We start from the raw sequence: 20,677 nt of genomic DNA, 5'->3' as shown, positions 1-20,677 counted from the left end.
AAATTTTATTTATTAAAAAAACCTTTAATGATTATTTTAAAGTTAAGATTGGATCAATGTGAAATTTTTTAAAATTGTCATTTAACTATAATTGTAAACTAGAAATAGTTTTATACTTACCAAGTTGCTCGAATTTCTACGTTAAGTTTAGCTCTTTGTAATCTTTAGCTGCTATTCAGGCTACCAATTTTAGACTTATGCACTCACAAATCGAGAATATGTCATCAGAAAGCACCACTACACTTCACATTGTGCATTTAACCCCTCTGTGCCAAAAGTCCCTTGTACAATACACCGCAAAGCAGACAGGAAGGTACCACCACAGTAGATGGTCCAGTCTCCTGCTGCAACAAGGGTAAGAGACACATTGAGGGGGCCCTGCATTAAAGGAAGCTATAGTGTGCTACAACAGTGCAACAAAGAGGGTCAGGATAACAACCTGTTGGTAGCCATGAAATAGGATGTCTGTGCCAAATCCTTGCTTGCTGTAAGAAAAGAAAAAAAAACGAAGACAATACTATCAGCTTTAACATGCTACCGTCGAAAAGTTCTCAACACAACAAAAACTTCAAAGATTTGTACACAAAAAGTAAATTTTACTTACTACTTACAAATATCACAAGAGCGCCATCATTTTCTATACTACTGAAAATCTTCAACAACATTCACTCAAATGTTTCTTGCTATCCCCCAAAGATCTGAGAAACAAGGCCGATTTGCTTTTAGCTAGCCAGTTACAAGGGCTAAACTTGTTACTAAGTTAAGCATCTAGTCAGCTAAAAGGTGCAATAAAGCATTCTCCTGGATTTAAAAAAAAAAAAGAAGAAGAAGAAGAAGAAAAGATTTTGAAGTCTAATACAAAATACAAAGAGTTGCCTGCCAGACTTAATCCTCAGTCATCATATTTAAGTTGGTTTAAGTACTTCCACCAAAAGAAAAAACAGAAACAAACCCCCAACCCCCAAACTCAGAGAGCACAAACTGCTCAGTTTTTCATCATGCTACTAAGCATCAACAGAGAATAAACAACCTAGAAACATCATAACGATGTAGATATAGAAAACACCACTGTATTATTTTAAATTGTATAATCCGATTAATGATAACTTTAGAAAAGATACAAGTACTCTAGAGGGAATCAAGATGCTTCAATACTGGTCCTCAATAGAAAAGCAATTTTTTAACAACTAGCTTCTTAAGAGACTGAAATTGAAAACAGTCCCCCTCGCGCTTCTTCTACTTCTTACTCTTCCCAACAGGGATGCCTTTATTATAGTTTCCTTTTTTCCCCCAGTTACACTCATAATCACTGACATACCTTTCCCCTCTGCTCACCTAGGATCAGTTCACCTCAACTCACCCCTTTCTAACAGGCCTCAAACTCCTTGCCCTCTCCTGTTTTTACTTGTGGCACCTGTAATTCCCCGCTGCCCCATGTGGATCATCAACATAAAGGTTTACAAAAGGGATTTGGGTTTAGCAGAGTTGTGCTAAAGAAGAGTGTCAAAGCATCAGATGTCTTGGAGGCAGTGTGACTTAAGTATGGCATTCTTTCCTGGTGGGGAGGGAAGGAGAAATCACAGAAATGAAAGGTCCCTGTAAAATGACATTAGCCAATTCTGTAGCAAAGTAGCATAATAACTTTCTCATCTCCAGAGGTGGGGGGCAGGGGAGGACTTCAAAGAAATCAAACCATTTACCCCCACCCGCCACCCCCCCAAAAGAATCAAAGTACATAGAAAAGTAAAAATCATTTTAAATTGCCATTGCAGTTTTCACCTCAGAATATACATAAATTCAATAATCTATTAAAAGTCATTGCAACTGAGAAGAATGTAGGGAAAATGTTCTTTTGTTAGCTGAAAGTGGTTTTAGGGCAAAGAAAAAAAAAGTACCAAACATGAAAGAACATTTTAAAAATGGAGTAAGATGCAAATTATAGTTACTTGAAATGTTAGTCAGACAAAATGATGTTAAACATATATGAGATCTGTACTAAAATGTAAGAATTGGACACGTTAATAATAACAGAAAAATCAGATTTAAACATTTTGCTTTGGATGATATATCAAATTTATAGTTTTTGTAAATGTTTAACTATTACTATTCAATTCTGCAAAATAAATGGATTTGTCTCTAGCTTCTTTAGACAGGATTTAAGAGAAGCTGACACAAACTTCACAATACTAAGCTGAAAATTCAGCTTCATTTCCTACTAATTATGTTGTGTGTATATACAGTATATATACATACAAATTTTAACCTATATTTAATATCTTCCTTCAACATCTTTCTTTACTAATCTCAACTTACGGCAAATTATATGGCTCTCCATTATTCAAACAAAACGGCTTACCCTTTCAAGTTTTCAGGAAAACAAAACTTCTCTAAAGCTTTATTTCTTAATTCAACATCTACACTAGCTATCTATATAATTCTATACTACACTGTAATACTGAGAATGAGAATGTGCTATAAAATATATAACCATGAAGAATAGAAACCAAAATTAAGTATGTTCTAGTTTATAAATAACACTTGCTCTTAGGAGTAAAAAAATATAAATGGGATTTTTATGAGTCCATTTCTTAACAATGACAACTGTGATACCAAACAACAGTTTTTTTTTTAATGTAGCCATTAACATAATAAAAACCCTACCTAGGTATAAAATGAATTCAATTAAGAATGAATAAAGTAAGAGAACATTTAAGTAAACACTAGAAATAAGGCCTTCAAAAGTCTTACCCATTTTGTTTAGAATAAACCTAAAGAAGTCTGGTGGTAAAGGAATGAAACTGCAAAACTTCATTTTCAAAAAGAAGTAATAGGAAAAGGCACACTAAAGGTTCCAAGCAGTTGCTATTAGTGCATAACACTTCAAATGGTAAACAGGAAAGAAGTAGTACTGCATGCATCTATGTGAAGAATTCTTTCTAGAGATACAATAGATACACAGGATTCATTCACAAGAGTAGAAAAACATATACCACATGCTTTATAATGAGTAAAGAAAACAATACAAAAACTTTGTACCCTTGTTTATAAAAGATTTAATAGGTACATCACATGCTGTTACGTATCATGCTATATAATGATTTCCTCATTATACACAAAAAGCAAATCATTTTTAGTAATGCTAAAGAACTTTGAAAAATGTATTAAATTAATTTTGTTCAAATGAACATGGGGAAAACATTCCCCAAAACGACAAATTCGCTAAGGCAATTTTTATCTGAAAGATATGAAGCTGACCTCCAAATTCTTAAACTGTAATCACTTTTCAAGAAGTCAATGAAAGTTTGACATAAAATGGAAATTAATACTTTTTTCTGCACGTATATGTTAAATGGCCTGCATCTTAAATACTAACTGAAATGGGATGGGCATAGCCCAATGGGGAAGTAGAAAGAATCCTATTATTTGAAAGCCATCTAATTTTTTAGTGAAACAACTCTCACCTAAATTTAAAGGACGCTAACTCACCAGGAAGAACCAAAAATAGAAGTAGATGAATACGTAGTGCAGAACACTGAAAAACAATGCTTCAAAGTGACATTTCTGCCATTTTAATAAAACTCAAGAAAAGGCTAGAAAAACAAAATAGCATTCAAATCAATTATAGACAATAAAAAGCATTAATACTTAATTTAAAAGTTTCAAAGGTCACTTACCTCTTACTAACTGGGTACATTTCACCACATCTGTGTGTGGATGTTCAATGGTGATCTCAAAACCTGAAATGAAAAGCACTTTTTTTTCCCAATCACTTACCACTACAGTACTTGCCTGAGAAATGCCACTCATCACACAACCATAAATGTCTATTTTTCATCATTAAAAAGAATCCAAAGACAAAGTTAGTTTCTCATCACTGACATGCTCATTATACCTCCAACCATGAGAAATAATATCTTCTCAATAAACGGTGTTCTAATTATGAAAAATGACAAAATTATTTAGAGATAAGACTTATTCAAAATTCTGAATTACAACTAGTTTGAGATTATCCTCAAGTTAAAAACAAACTAAAATCATGACAAATACAATTATTAACCTTGCTCCACAGTTTAAGCAGGGAATTCAACTATGTAACATATTTCTTAAATATATTCCAACTCTTTCAGAAGATATGAAAAGAACATTTTTCATAAATATAAACTTTGGGCCACAGTGGGAGAAATGACTTTTAAATGACGGTCCTTGTCTTTTCTCAGTGTACCTTAGATCAAAGGGTTTCAGTTAGCTTATAACTACATTTCATTACTAATAAAAATAAATTGTTAAGGCAAGTGAACCTAAAAGGCCTCAAGATTAAATCACTGTTTCTAAAACCAAAGACGAAATGCTGAAAAGCTTTCAATGTCCAATCAACCCCATAGGTAGGACAGGGTTTTTCCTCTTCCTCTTTTTTTTTTTTTAAAGTGGTGGCTATTGTACAGTGCCTTCAAAAGTAGTAAAGGAATAACATCCTAATAAATAATCTGGATTTATAAAGTTATCATGTGCTCTATTCATATTTCTACTGTTATTAAACCTGCAAAATCATACTTTAATGAAAGCCAGAGTTATATCTTGCAAATTCTAATGTTCCCCTTAAAATAATGCTATTCATTCTCCATATTTAAGAATCTGTCATCAGCAATATGGATGATATACTGATTTTATATAATAAAATAACTATTTTAAAATAATGTCATTTTCCTTCAACTTTCATTCTATGAATATCTGTAAAATTTCATATTTATATAATAAAACAGGAACATGCTTAATCACTGGATTTGGAGGGAATAAACTTTCATTTTTATATCTTTTTATAAATGTTATAAAAACTTTCAACAAATTATGTGTTTCAAACAACCTACTTTTATAATAAAAAGAATCTGTCACGATGGGAAGCTATGATTATCAGACTTCCATTCAACAATTGGGAATGGAGTATAAATAAGGTAAAAATAACTACCATAATAAATAATGATTATTTATGAAACACACTATGCGGCAATTTTAAAAAAAGCATCTTTCATCTTCACTTCACAATGTTAAAGCAGCATTATTATTCCACCTTACACATACAGGACGGAAGTAAGAAAGGTAAAGGAACTCTGACCAAGTTTACAAAGCAAGTAAAGAGGCCTACATATTTAAGTGCAGATCTCCATAAAGCCTATGTTCTTCCCACTACACTCTGCTAGGTTCTTCCAGAAGTAATATATGACTTTACACAGTCAAAACCTGCTTAGGGCTCAATCTCCTCATGAGTAAAGTAAAAGATTAGAATAAATGATTTTTACAAATGACTTAAGTTGCACAAACCCTGCAGACAATATAACTTTTAGACGAGGATGATCAACATTTAAATAACTGCTACGTCACATTTAAAATGATGTGATAAATTCATAAGCTCTAGCACAGCAGGACTGCCATATATGTGCATACACATTACAATCATATACAACAGCCCTAAAGGACCATTTTATTCTCCAATGCAAATCCAGAAGGAAGTATAGTGTCTCAACTATCTGGAAATATAAGAAATCACATTGAAGGCTATGTTTACCATTCAATTAAATGCTAAATGCAATTAAACTGTAAAAAATGGCTTTCTTAGAACCAGGCAGTGCTATTCTGGCTCCAAGCCTTATTTTCAAATGAAACTTCCTTCAATGATAAAATTATTCCAGAAATCTTTTTCTTGATTTATAACACTGCATGGAAGAACATACACAAAAATAATATGTGACATAAGCACATACCTAGGGTTTGTAGCATTATGGTTTCAAGTAAAACCAGTTCTTGAGTCTGCTGAAGGTAAGCCTGCCAGGTAAAAATAATAATATTAAAATGCTTAATAAACATAACACCACTAGACTATGGGACTGTTAAGTGTCATGAGAATTACAGATTAATTACAAACTACTACAAGGTAGTTTAGAAATATGAAGAAAATAAACTGAGGGTGAAAGCGAAAACCTATTTTCTGTGATAACTCTAAATTCAATTACTTCTAATTCAGGAAATGTAAACAAAGCAAAACAAAACAAAACAAAAACCAATCTAAAGATACAAAAAGGGGTAGGTTAATTGAAAAAAGAGATCTCCAGTCTATAAGGTAAAACTTTACCTAGACATTCGCACTTCAACACACATTAAGAACAAGAAGCATCAACCCAAGTAAGATCAAATTCGAACCAGCCTTTAAAGAAAAGGCTTATTAACTCACTCTAGGATATTTTATGTGGTAATTCCTTGACTGTCACAGTAGGTCAATGCTTCATTTTTTAGAATTAACTTCCTTTCTTCAGAAAAGACAAAATAAGATCAAAACAAAGCCTCAAACCCCTAGATTAAAAAAAAAATTTCAGCTATAAAATACTAAAACAATCTACCATACACCTGCGGAGACAAAAATAGAGGATCTTCTCCCTCAACTTCAATAAATCATTCCCCAAAGGTAATTACTTGGGGAATAAAAGGTATAAAAAATTTTCTGCCATCTCATTCTTAGGTCATTATAACTGACTGAGGTGACAAGAAAACTTTTATATATAAATATTCATTTACGTAAGGACATATTGCTAAACTCAGAGTGAATGCACCTTTAATTTTATTTATGCCCATTTTGAGAAGATCACTGAGCTGAATTTTAAAACACAGATTTTTCTATTGTTTGAACAACACCCTAAGTATTCACAAGAAATAATTCTGAATTTGTAAAGTTAATAAAAACTATAAGAAGTAACTTTAAATAATCATACATTCTCTATATTGAATGGCTACAATAATATTTTAGTCCCTTAAAGTCAAGATGTAGGATAAAATTTGTCATTAATAAAATCAGATATATTTAATTTGGACCTTAAACATGATCCAAATCAATCTGAATTAATACAATCTGATAGTCATTCAGTAGTTAAAAGTTCCTGATAAAGCAACTCACGTAGGAATGCTAGAAAAAGAATGCTAGCTTCTTTTCTAAGACGCCAAAACTTTTAAAATGGTGTTTCAAACAAGGTCTCCTGAAATGCTGATGATGCACAAGTTATTTGGAAACTAGTATTACTCTTTAGGAAAAAAAATACTTTCAAAATGCCCACTCATAAAAGCATGGTAAAACGCATCTTTATGTATCAGAGAAAATAGTATATATGCATTAATAAAGGAACACTTCTATAAACAGACTAATTATTGGTCTAGAGATAAATCCAGAGGTTCTTCTATTCCCTCATTTGCCAGCAATTTAAGATAATTATTTATCTCTGGTCTTAAATATACCCAAATGATGTAGGTGATATGACGTACCCTCTGCATATATCACAAGTTTGCTATGAGGATAAACAAAATATGAAAACACTTAAAAAGTACCTCTGAATCAAAGCCTTACATGATTCAGAATGACAATGAGTTTCATGAACATAACATGAAATATGTTTCTGTCAGATCACGTCCTGGTATTATATTCCTAAGTGGTAACAGAAATAAGCAGCACTAGAAGGCAACACTAATTGAATTCTATTTTTATTAGGTCTAAATAATGAAAAGGTTTCAAATTTACAAAGAAAACCCCAAACACCCAATTTTTACATACATCACATTTAGTATCCAGCAGTGGCTCTAGGGGATGAAGACAAGCATGTGCTACTTTGATAACATGTTCAAGTTTTCGAGCCTGTTCTTCTACTTTTGCAGCCAAAAATAATGCAGTAGGTGATATTATCTGTGGAAAAGATAAAATTTGGCGATTTAAAAACAAATAAATTTTGGAAACACCTTCTACTTCGGGGGGGGGGCGGCACGTGCAAGAACAGAATGCAATATTAATTGTATGAACAGAAGTTGGGCTATGACAAGATTGATATAAGTTTTTAAAAAGTTATTCATAACATAGAACTAGTTACCTCAGTCTATAAAATCTGTTTTACAAATAGAATTCTAAAAGGAAAAAGACTTACACTTCAGCTAAAAGAAACTTTAAATAATATTAATGCACATTGTGGAGGGAAAGGAAAAAACTCAAGCAAAACAATGAAGCCAAAGCTAAAAAAGGAAGGAAGGAAGGAAGGAAGGGAGAGAGGGAGGGAGGGAGGGAGGAAGGAAGGAAGCAAAAAGAAAACAGAAAAAAAAAAAAAGAAAAGTGGGTAAAGTACACTCAGATTTTCCCTCTTTTGAGGCAGTTACCATTTACTAGCATTCTTTTAATCAATGCTTCATTGTGTGGCTAAGAGATATACAATCTTGCTTAAGAGAGAAAAAGAATCTACAAGGCAAAATAATAGGATTCTGAACATGAAACTGCTACCTAACATCTCTACTACTTCAATACAGCAATATTAAAAGTAGCTAAAAAAACCAGGGAATAAACATGTAAGACAAACCAACAGAGTAGAAACCTTGCCAATTGGAGATGAAAAAACATATTTTTTTAATAGTTTTAGTAAGTTATGTTCTTGGGATAGAAATATAAGAACATAGCACTATAAAGATATTGACTAAGAGAACACCAATTTTGAGCAAATGTTTATCCAAAAAGTTAGTAGTAAACTAAATAATTGCTGACTCAGAAAATTGGCGTACTTTAAATTCAAATAACGCTTCTAAGATTACATATAAGAAATCTGTCATGAAAAGATAATTTCTAAAGATAATTTCTAAATGTCAAGATTCAGGTACATTATTTTTCAAGAGATGAACGTCTGAGTCTAACTGCATCTCGGGGGTTATCAATCACTATATGGAAAAAATACCAGAAGAAGGAAGGGTTGGGGGGGGCATAAACCATGCTACATGACTTGGGTAGTTAAGGAGAAAATTTCTGATACAGGGAAGGTGGACCCTTTCTTCTGATAGCTTTTAAAACAGCTTATAAATAGTATTCCTGAGACAAAATTTAATCACTGGATTCTGAATCTGAAAAGGGTCTTCTCTAATCCAGCTGCATTTGCACATGAGTAAATGGAGTAAAAGGAGTAAAAATGACTTCATGAAGTTCTCTTCCTATGTATAAACCTTTAAAACAGACCTAAAATTGAGTTTGGCTCTGAACAACCAGAAATAATGTTACCTTAAATAGACTGAATAATTCCACCTTGGACTTTCATTTCAGTCTCTCAAAATTAAAATTACAAGGAAAAGGTTTAAAAAATTGAGAATGCTCAAAAAAAGCAACTTATTCTTAGTTTTCATAGATACAGACTAAACTTATTCTTTACAACAGATTTAAGTAAGCAATACCAAAATTAGTCAATACTCCTGAAATACCAGTTATATAGCAGTCATCCAGGGCAGGTGGTGGTTCCTGAGATGTCAACAGAATAAGATAACTGAGAGTGGACAATTATCTTCTATCTGTTCTGTTGTTTTTTTCTACATACTGAAATTTTCTTACCACTGCTACCTAGCCTGTTTGATTAATGCCTTTTCTATTTAACAGCTTACCTGAGAAGATCACATCCTCCCAAGGTAAAATTCCTGAGTCAGAGCAAATTGCTCACCTTTATTCAACAGGAAACAGTTCATTCCTCTGTCACTGTACTTATACTGTATTCTAACTTCTGGTTTATTAATTTTGTCTGCCCCACCAGTCTAGAAGCAGCTTGAACACAGAGACTAAATTATCCATTTGTGTTCCCATTGTCTACCATTGTGCAGCTGCTGTTCAAAATACTTGCTGAATGAATGATGTGGATAATCCATATATTAATATAAAGACACCAACATTAGGTTCAAAGTATTCCAAATGCCACAATAAAAATCTAAGAGCCAATGTCAAGGTAGGAAAGGCAAGAAACACTCATAAAATGAAGATACTCTGTTTCCCACAATCTCTCATTTATTATCTCATTCATGTCTAAGGGGAATGGCTAAGCCAACCTTCAAATGCTAGAACTATTTGTCAAAGAGTGAAGCAATACAGGCTCAAGTGAAAAGTCAAATTAGACTGAACTTAATACTTAAACTGTCTTCCTAACTGTCAGATAATCCAGAATTTCTCTTACTTGCCTAAAAGCCACTTCTAAAAGTTTCTAATGAGTTTTTCTTGGTAAAATCTCTTCAGACTCCCAGTCACAGCTCTATTCTCTTCAGACTTTTTGTAAACCTAAACATCAAGTGCTTTCAAACCACATAGCTCTTCTCCTTATAAGATAGTCTCAATGAACACAAAATATGCATACTAGTGAATGATTCTAAAATTCTACAAAAAATTTTTAAAAATTAAGTATTCAAGGAACTAAGCAATGATCTCCAGGGTAGGTTCCTGGTTTATTTACCCACAATCCTCACAGAAGTCTTTCTGTTCTCCCTCTAAATAGGGCTCAATTCTCATCCTCCTCCAGTGCAACACTAATACCCAACACTCTTCCAAAGTTCCTGGAGAAATCCACTAACTCCATTCACATTTCCTCCTCTACTGCCTGCAAACATCTTACTTCATCAGAGCTGTAAAAACAAAACAAAACAAAACATCTTTTTAGATAAATACTTTGTGAACATCTATGTGAGGCTTTAATTTTAAGGATGACAAAGGAAGGTAAACAAACTAGATACTACTACTTTTTGTATGAAAAGTTGATTTTGTTGTGTGGCTTATTAAAACAAAAATAACTCCAAAAGTTTTAATTAATGACAATATTTCTAGTTGGTCTGTGGTTTTTAAAGGTGAGCATACTTTTGAAGGCAACAAACATTCATTAGCAAACTTGGTTCAAAGTCAAAGAATTCATATCAATATTGGAGCAGACACCTGGTTGGTTCAAATGACCAATTACAAACTGAGATTTAGTTCAGTAGGGACAGGGACCAAGCACTATCCATCTTTTGTGTTCTGGTACCAAGTTTAATAAACTTTCTCAAGTTACTATAACTAAAGAGAAGGAAACCTGATCTTTAAATAGTGTCCAGAGTTTGTCACGCTAGCAGATGTACAACTATTTCAAGGGGATATTATATTCTCAAAATGACAAATTTCTATAGAAATATACCATACAAATGATGGAGAGGGGAAGGTAGAGGTGATGAAGCCAGCTGTAGCACAGTAGTCAGACTGCCTCAGCGGAATCCTGGCTCTGTTATCTGACTAGCCTAGGCAAATTACTTATTCTCTTTGTGGCTCAGTTTCCGCATCTGTAAAATGGGAGAAATAGTATCTGCTTATAAAGTTGTGGTGAGGATTAAATGAATCAATATAGGTAAAGCACTTAGAATAGTGCCCCACAGTAATATGACTCAAATATTATTATGTTGCAAAATGAAACAACAGTTGTATAGTTTTACTGTTGATCTTAAATTTAAAGTGATTTAACACACTTCAAAATTCCCTTCTTTCTTGCTCAACTTCTTCCTTCCACGGTTAAACTCAATTCTTTAAAGGGTTCATTGTAGTTCTAACTAATAAGCAGATTCAAACACTGAAATGAGACAATTGATTTTACTTCAATCATTACCTCTTCCCTTCTCCCTCCAATTGTTTTTACACCCTTCTCTTTTTCTATTCCTTTGTATGTTTCCATTCCTACCTCTTGATCTGACTCCCTTCCTTCTCCATCTTTCTCCTCCTGCCCATTCCTGGCCGCTGTCTCCCCCTTCTGCTCATGATGCCCTCACTGCTGACATTCTTCACTCTCCATTGCTGGCTTCAACCTTGATAGTTGGAGGCAAGGTCAGTTTGCATTAATAAAAAGCTTGGGTGATTTCTAAGTCACTGAAAATGCCTATATCACAATCAGTTTCAAATAAACCATACCTAGTCTTTATTCTTTTAGTAATGAATTTTCTGCATACACTTTGTGTATACATTTGTATTTAAGAACTAGCCATAGCTGTTTTATTACTTTTCAACTTTAAATCTCCTAATCCAAAAAAGCCCTAACAGAAGCAAAGAAAACACCTCCAAGTCCGCTTTCTATTTGCTAATACATTAGCAACAAGCTTGTTTTAGTCTGTTCTCAGGTTTCCTCTTTAGGTCCTACAGCCTGGTGAGGCCATATCTCTCTTGTTCCTTAACTGCTCCAACACTCCCTCGTCCCCTAGATAAGACTAGGATTAACTATTTTCTGTGCCTTGAAGATGCTTCATTTAATAAATATCCAGCTAATTCTAGGTACCGCAGCTCAGAATTTGGAACTCACTGGCCTACAGCTATAGTTCAGGAAAAGTGGTAATGGTATAACTTCAGCAAAGACTCACAGAAAGAGGATCCCAGAACAGGAAAAGTGAAGTAAAAATGTAGATATAAGGAAAAATAGCCCCCCAACAAAGAATAAAATGGAGTAGGTCAAAATGTCCATTTGTTACTAAGAAAGATCACCAAGCTTCAACAAATTACACCAAAATTCCAGTACAATGTTAAAAAGGCATTTAAACCCTTTCAGTATTATGAAAATGTCATTAACTCACTCTGGCATTTTAGCTGTTTTCGTACCCATATAACTATGTGTGAGTGTAATACTGCCAATGTAAGAAATTTTATGTTGGAATTTAATAAAAAATCTTCAAGTTGGATATTATTTGGGACATCTAGTTGCATTTAAAAGAGAGCTGGCTTGGGACTTGCTAGGTGGTGCAGCGGTTAAGAATCCACCTGCCAATGCAGGGGACATGGGTTCGAGCGCTGCTCCGGGAAAATCTCACATGCCGGGAAAACCTCACATGCCACAACTACTGAGCCTATGCTCTAGAGCCTGTGAGCCACAACTACTGAGCCCATGTGCTGCAACTACTGAAGGCCACGCTGCCTAGAGCCTGTGCTCGGCAACAAGAGAAACCACTGCAATGAGGAGCCCATGCACCACAATGAATAGCCCCACCTTGCAGCAACTAGAGAAAGCCCATGTACAGCAACAAAGACCCAAAGCAGCCAATAAAATATAAAAATATTATAGAAGAATTAATATTGTGAAGATGGCCTTATTCCCCAAATTGACCTACAGATTCATAAAATACTTGTCAAATCCCAGCTTCTTTTTTGCAGAAATTGACCAGCTGATCCTAAAATTTAAATAGAAATGCAAGGGACAGAGAATAACCAAAACAATCTTGAAAAAGAGGAACAAAGTTGGGAAGACTCATACTTCCTGAATTCAAAACTTACAAAGATACAGTAATCAAGACAATGTGGTACTGGCATAAAGACATACAGGTTATGGAATAGAATAAAGAGTTCAGAAATAAACATTATATTTATGGTTGACTGATTTTTCAACAAGAGTGTCAAGATAATTTGATGAGGGGAAGAAGAGCCTTTTCAACAAATAGTCCTGGGACAACCATATAAGCACATGCAAAAAAAATGACGTCCATCCCCCTTTTTAACACTACAAACCAAAATTAACTGAAAATGAATCACAGACCAAAATGTAAGAGCTAAAACTATTTAAAAAAACAAAATAAAAAACCCAAAAAAAACCCTCCTAGAAGAATACAGGAATACATCTTCATGACTTTGTATCAGGCAATGCTTTCTTAGATACACCAAAGCAAATGTTACAAAAGGAAAATATTAATAAATTGGATACATGTGTTAGAAATGACACTATCAAGAATGTGAAAAAGACAAGCAACAGAATGGAGGAAAATACTTGCAAATTATTTTTCTGATAAGGGATCGTTATCCAGAATATATAAACACCTCCTACAACTTAGATTTTTTTCAATAAATATATATTACAGTACCTTAGGAACTGCAGTTGGTTGAATGCACAGATGTGGAACCATGTACACAGAGGGCAAGGCAACTGTAAAGTTATATGCAGATTTTCTACTGTGTGGGAGTGGAGTCCCTAAACCCTGCACTGTTCAAGGGTTAAGCATATACAAATGGCCTACAGACAAATGAAAAGATGCTCAATACCATTAATCACTATGGAAATGCAAATCAATAATACAATAATACTACTGTACACTCACTAGGATAATCATAATTTAAAAAAAACAACAGTTTAAGTGCTGCCAAAGATGTAGAGAAAGCAGAACCATTTTACATTGTTTGTTGGAAGGTAAAATGGTATGAATACCTTGGAAAACAATTAGGCTGTTTCTCAAAATGTCTTTAAAAAGCTATCCAAGATTAATGAGATCTAGGTTTACCACACCATCCAGCAATTCCACTTGCAGGTATATGCCCAAGAGAAACAAAAACAAAAGTCCACACAAACAAAAAGTCCACACAAAACCTTGTACACGAATGTTCACATCAGCATTTTTCACAACAGCAAAAAAGTTGAAACAAACTAGATGTCCATAAACTGATGAATGGACAAATAAAATGAGGAATATCCACATGATGAATGGAATATTACTCAGCAATAAAAAGGAATGAAGTGCTGATATATGCTACACCATGGGTGAATCTTGGAAGCATTATGCTAGGTGCAATACCATATATTGCATAATTCCATTTATATGCAATGTCCACAATAGGCAAATCTATAGGGACACAGGATGGCTGTCTAGGATTGGGAGAGGAAGAAAAATCAATGAACTGTTAATGGGCACGGGGTTTCTTTTTGGGGTGATAAAAGTATTATAAACTTAGATTGTGATAAGGGCTGCACAACTCTGTAAATATACCCATTGAATTGCACATTCTAAATGGGTGAATTTTAAGGTATAATATTTTCATTACTATCAAAAGAAACTTCTGTGCCTATCAGTTCATATTACATCTATTTCCTTAAATATGACATACACAGAGTACTTAACATGCCAGCTTTACAACCAGAACCATAACTTTAAGTATAAAATATTAAGTTTATGTCCCCAAATGTTGTGGGGTGGTAAGGATGTTTCTATCATCTTCCTCATTCCCTAGAATGTATATACATGTTTATAGTAGAATGTACAGTGATCTAATTTCAGCTTCACTTTAAAAAAATTACTGTGAACAATTTTATGTACTAAAAACATCTTTGTTCTGCCCTCAAATCAGTTTATAAATTACATACAGTCAGTCTTCATACAGAGACCTTGGTGTGCCCTGGCTAATGCAAACACTCTGCATATTTGTTAACGTAAAAATCTGCTCTATTCTATAGACCACGCTTAGTTTAGAATTACTACATTACCAAATTGTATAAAATACTTTCTTAGTCCTGGGACAAATGAGCTAAAGCCACCATAGAAGCATATGAACTATCAAGACTAGTAGATACAGGGCTTCCTAGGTGGCGCAGTGGTTGAGAATCCGCCTGCCAATGCAGGGGACACGGGTCCGATCCCTGCTCCAGGAGGATCCTACATGCCGCGGAGCAACTAAGCCCGTGTGCCACAACTATTGGGCCTGCACTTTAGAGCCCGTGCGCCACAACTATTGAGCCCATGTGCTGCAACTACTGAAGCCTACGCGCCTAGAGCCCGAGCTCCATAACAAGAGAAGCCATGGCAACGAGGAGCCCGCACACGGCAAGGAAGAGTAGCCCCCACTCACCGCAACTAAAAAGAAAGCCCGCACACAGCAAAAATAAAAGACCTAATACAGACAATAAAATAATATATAAATAAATAATTAAAAAAGACTAGTAGATACAAGTATGTGTGTGCGCACAAAAAAAGGTTTGAATTATTTGAATATTTTACAATCACAATTTTTTGGGGAAAAATAGCTGCTTCATTACGACTTTATAAAGACTTGTATAAGATACAGTCAATACATTCAACACACGTAATCAGACGTAAAGAGCGCCATGTTTCAAAATGACATTAAAGCTTTTTTAAACTTTCTGGAGTTCTTTTAAGAATCAATTTGAAAAAAATCTATCAGGAATATCACATGTTTTTATATGTCTATCAAACTCTTCCAGATGGATCATCCACCATGTTTACCTGAATCTCCACAGAAAATCAGAATAACAAAATAGCAAAACCAAGAACCTATGGATGTTCATAACCAAATCACCTGACAAGGAAATTCCAAAATACAAATGGATGAGGAGAAAACAGATTACTGTAATCACAGTATCTACAGTATTAGCATCTAAGCAATAAAGAAAGGGAAGTAATGGGGCATGTGCTGGGCTTGATAACAAGAAACTCAAAGGAGCCAACAGGTATCCACTGGAAATCATGGTAGGCCAATCAAGAACAGCAGCTAAACCGGGGAAAAATTCTGGCAAGTCCAGTTAAGTGGATGAATGCAGGACGCCTAGAGTAAGGCTTAAAGGCTTGAAATTAATGTCTATGAACTTTCGAAACTGATCTCCCAAAGCTATCTTCCAGGACTCCATACTGAAGAAAATCCTATGGGAACAAAAAGCAAAACTGTCAGGATAGGTACAAGGCAAAATGAAGATAAAAATGAGGGAGGGGAACACAGCCAGGAAACCCTGGAAAGCAATCTGCTACATTTCTGAACATTACACAAAATAACCGTGAAATTAGAAAAGCTCCTCTGAAATACATCTACTTAAAGCTCAGGAAACTAATCTTTCAAAAAAGTGAGTATGACAAAAGGTATTTAGGTCACACAAAGATACTGTAAGAAAAAAGAAGAGTTGTCCCTAAGCAACAAAAATCACACTAGAAAAAATTGCTTTAAAAAAAATTCAACAAATGGTACTCAGAAAATTGAATATCACATGGAAAAACCAATCCCTTACCTTATACCATATACAAAAAATTAACTTACAACAGACCAAAGGCCTAAATGTAAGAACTAAAATCATAAAACTTAGAAGACATGAAATAATTCTGGATCATAATCTTGGATTTGGCAATGATTTCTTGGATATGACACCAAAAGAAAAAATAGGTAATTTGGACTTCATCAAAATTAAAAACTTCTGTGCACTTTAAAAACAAAACAAAAAAAAAACAAAAAACAAAAAAAAAGAAAGAAAAAATGAGAAGGCCTACAGAACAGGAGAAAATATCAATACTTGCAAATCATGTATCTGATAAGGGATTAATATCCAGAGTATATGAAAAACTCATACAACTTAACAACAAAACACCCAACTAAAATATGGACAAAGGACTTCAGCAGACATTTCTCTAAAGAAGATATATAAGTGGCCAATAAACACATGAAAAGATGCTCAATGCCAGCAGTCATCGGAGACATGCAAATAAAAACTACAATGAAGTATCACTTTATATCCATTAGGATGGTTATTATCAGAAAACCAGAAAAGAGTAAGTGTTGGTGAGGTTGTGAAATTGGCATCTGTGTGCATTACTAGTTGGAATATGAGATGGTGCTATTGCTGTGGAAAACAGTATGGCAGTTCCTCAAAAAATTAAACACAGAATTATGATGTGATCCACTAATTCCATTTCTGGGTATATACCCCAAAGTATTGAAAGCAAGGAACTGAGCAATTTGTACACTCATATTTATAGCAACTACCCATCTGTCCATTAACAGATTAAAATGGATAAACAAACTGTGGTACAAACATACAATGGAATATTACTCAGCTTTAGAAAGGAAGGAAATTCTGACATATGTTACAACAAAGAAGGATCTTGAAGACATGATGTAAAGTGAAATAAGCCAGACACAAAAGTTCAAGTATTTAAAGATTCCACTTATAGGGGGTACCAAGAATAGTGAAATTCATAGACAAAGTAGAATGGTGGTTGCTGGAGGCTGGGGGAAGGGTGGGGAATGTGAAGTCTGATTAATGGCGATTCAGTTTGTGAATATAAAAATGTTTTGGAGATGGATGGATGGTGATGATGGTTGCACAACAATGTGAATGTACTTAATGCCACTGAACTGCACACTTAAAATTGGTTTAAATGATACACTTTATGTTTTACCACAAATAAAAAAACACCGAAAATCTGCACACCTCCAAACTGACATGAGGAAAATGACTCATAACACAAAACCTAAGTAAAAAAGACATGAAATCATATATTTAAAGAGCACATCACACACCTGAGCATATCAACCCAGAACAACCAACATGAAGACATATTGTACTAATCAACTGGTTTGCAAGGCAGAAATAGAGACACAGATGTAGAGAACAAACATATAGACACCAAGTGGGGAAAGCGGGGAGGGTTGGGGGGGAATGAATTGGGAGACTAGGATACCAAATTGTACACTGTAAATATATGCTGTTTATTGTCTGTTAACTATATCTCAATAAAAGTTCTTAAAAAAAAAAGTCATATTGTACTAAGATGACTGGATTTTAAAGGAAAAAAAAAAAATCACTGGTCATTCAGGCAAAGATAAGAAACCTAGATCACCACCCAAACTGCCAGCAATGCTTTATACCAGGAAAGCAAGCAAACAAAAAGATCCCCCTAAAACCAAAGTTGTTACATATTTAAAATACTCAAGAAAAGAAAGCACAAACCCAAGAATTTTATATCCAGCAAAACCGACCTTGGGTATAAAGGCACAAACTATTCTCAACATGCGAGGATTCAGACACCATTGTTTCCATCATCTCCAAGAGAACTTAAAACAATCAAAATGACTAGAGACTTCAACATAAGCAATGATAGTGAACAACACAAATAAACTTACTTGTAGAACTAAGCTTGAATGAAGATTAAAAGGGAAAGTTTTCTAATGGCTATTTAAGATAATGTGTACATACAACTTTTAAAAACCAGAGGTGAGGGGGGAGAACAACCAAGAACATTTAACTGTTCTCAGTAATTATACTGGTGGTGGTTGTACTGTTATTCTGAGACTTGTTTGTGTAATATGGGATTAAGTTAACAAGTGATATTGGGATATTTAAATTCTATCATTCTCACATCCTTCAGAATTAAGATTTTTGGTGTGAAAGAAAGGTCACAGATATGTAATACAAAAGAGAAGTAAAAAATGCTATTGCTGCTTGAATCAGAATGAATTTCTAAGATATTTTAAATATATATATCTCAAAATATATATATATATATATATAAAACAAGTCCAGCTATATTTTGTATAGGTCATATATATATAGTGCAAATGAATAAACAATATGTTGATGTGTACAGTGAATACATATTTACTATACTATGTATTTCCTTGCTCTGTTCATTGAAGATGCCTAAAAATAAGACAAACATAGTAACAATGAGTATCTCTAGTACCCTGGTTGTTATCTTGAAATATCACCTCCTACTAAAAGAAAGCGTGGTTTCTTAAAGAAATGGCCATTTCAGCTGTGGAGCATAAAATGTACAAGATGAACCCAGAATATCTTGCTAAGACAGATACTGAGGAAACTATCCCAGATTATATGGGTAAAGAGTTACTATATGGTCCAGCAATTCTACTTCTGAGTATATATTCAAGAGAAACCAAAATGTATCTACACAGAAATGTACATAAATGTTCACAGCAGCAACATAATAGCCAGTTTATGGTTGTATATACAAAATGTGGTATAATGGTAGTTCAGCAAGAAAAATCAATGAAGTACTGATACATGCTACAACACAGATGAACCTTAAAAACAGTATGTACTGAGTGAAAGAGGACAGTCACAAAGGACCACACACTGAATGATTCCATTTACAGAGCCTGTCCAGAATAGGCTGGGGGGAAGACTGGGAAGAGATGACTAAAGGATATGGAGTTTCTTCCCAGGGTAATAAAAATTGCTGAAATCGCACAACTTTGCGAACATATGCAAAAACCACTGAATTGTACACTTTCAAACAGTGAAATATATAGTATGTGAATTTTAGCTAAACAAAGGTGGTAAATACAGGGCAAGAATCAAGTGTTTATTCTGCCTTTCCTATATGAGCTTGTACCACCGGGTGTCCAAACAGTAGTTGAATCACAGCATTTCACTATAAAAACATTCCAATTAATAAATGAAGAAGTGATAGAATCAGAGTATCGCAATGAATGGTGTCAACAGCTGCTAACACCACAAAAAGACAACCAGACATTAGGTGCCTCCTGATTAAAGAATATAACACTATCTGTAGTCTTGCCAAAGGGATCTAACAAGAGTCTGATCAAATTTCTGGATCCAACTGGCAATTTATAGGGAATACAAGAACAAAGGAACATGATACACTGCACCGTGAGTATATACTAGCAAATCACAGAAAGGTGGAAACTACAGCTCTAATGTCTTAGGTCCCTCAACACATAAAATTTAAGTAAAAGAAAGGGATGGACAGGAAATCTGTACATTGGGAGGCTTAAGAAACCCATCAAATCTTTAATAATGGGCAAGGATTGAAGAATTTTTCTGTCCCTTTGTTGAGGGAGGGAAACTGTTGACATTCAGATGGGGCACAAGAAGACACTTCTGGGGTGGTTAGCAAAGTTCCCTTGTTTGATTCCAGTGGTAGTTACAAAGTTGTCTGCTTTATCCCACATGCCACGCAGCAAGGCCAAACAAACAAGCAAACACTCCACTTCATTTCATATATGTACAGTTACTCCACAGCACTAAAGGACACCAAACAGATAAAATACAACAGGATGTGAAGAGGACCCAATCGATAAGGTCAGATAACGAAACTGAGAAGTGAACAAATGGAGTTACCTGGGGAATGCTTTACAAAGAGTTGGAACTTCAGCTTAGTCTCACAACTTGACAGGATCATGTGAAAGTGAAGGGAAAGCAACGCATAGAAAAATAGGCATGCACAATGCATAAATGCTAAGAATGATGTATTGCTGAAAGAGGAATTTGGGACCTAATCCAGAGGACTTCACTGGATTTTGTCCAATGAGATAAGCAAATCAAAACCTGAGAGTATTTTC

The 20,677-nt window shown here is 34.4% G+C and overlaps 1 protein-coding gene across 5 annotated transcripts in view; it reads right to left on the bottom strand.

Moving 5' to 3' along the window:
• Window positions 1-20,677, bottom strand: part of CCNT2 (cyclin T2) — a 40,069-nt gene that overhangs the window by 12,141 nt on the left and 7,251 nt on the right. For 2 of the 5 annotated variants that reach the window (XM_057744007.1, XM_057744008.1), the window contains exons 3-6: window positions 7,589-7,717; window positions 5,757-5,817; window positions 3,675-3,737; window positions 440-485 (exon numbers count right to left, since the gene is read on the bottom strand). In XM_057744007.1, the coding sequence (XP_057599990.1) occupies window positions 440-485; window positions 3,675-3,737; window positions 5,757-5,817; window positions 7,589-7,717 (299 nt within the window). Of the gene's footprint in view, window positions 1-439; window positions 486-604; window positions 2,732-3,674; window positions 3,738-5,756; window positions 5,818-7,588; window positions 7,718-10,268; window positions 17,837-20,677 lie in introns of those variants that run through there. The other 3 variants (XM_057744009.1, XM_057744012.1, XM_057744010.1) reach the window with 3 other exon arrangements.

Source organism: Hippopotamus amphibius, chromosome 8 (assembly GCF_030028045.1).
Source record: "Hippopotamus amphibius kiboko isolate mHipAmp2 chromosome 8, mHipAmp2.hap2, whole genome shotgun sequence".
NCBI classification, from domain to species: Eukaryota; Metazoa; Chordata; class Mammalia; order Artiodactyla; family Hippopotamidae; genus Hippopotamus; species Hippopotamus amphibius.
Note: the sequence above shows the minus strand (reverse complement) of the source record. Positions and strands in the feature narration are given on the sequence as shown.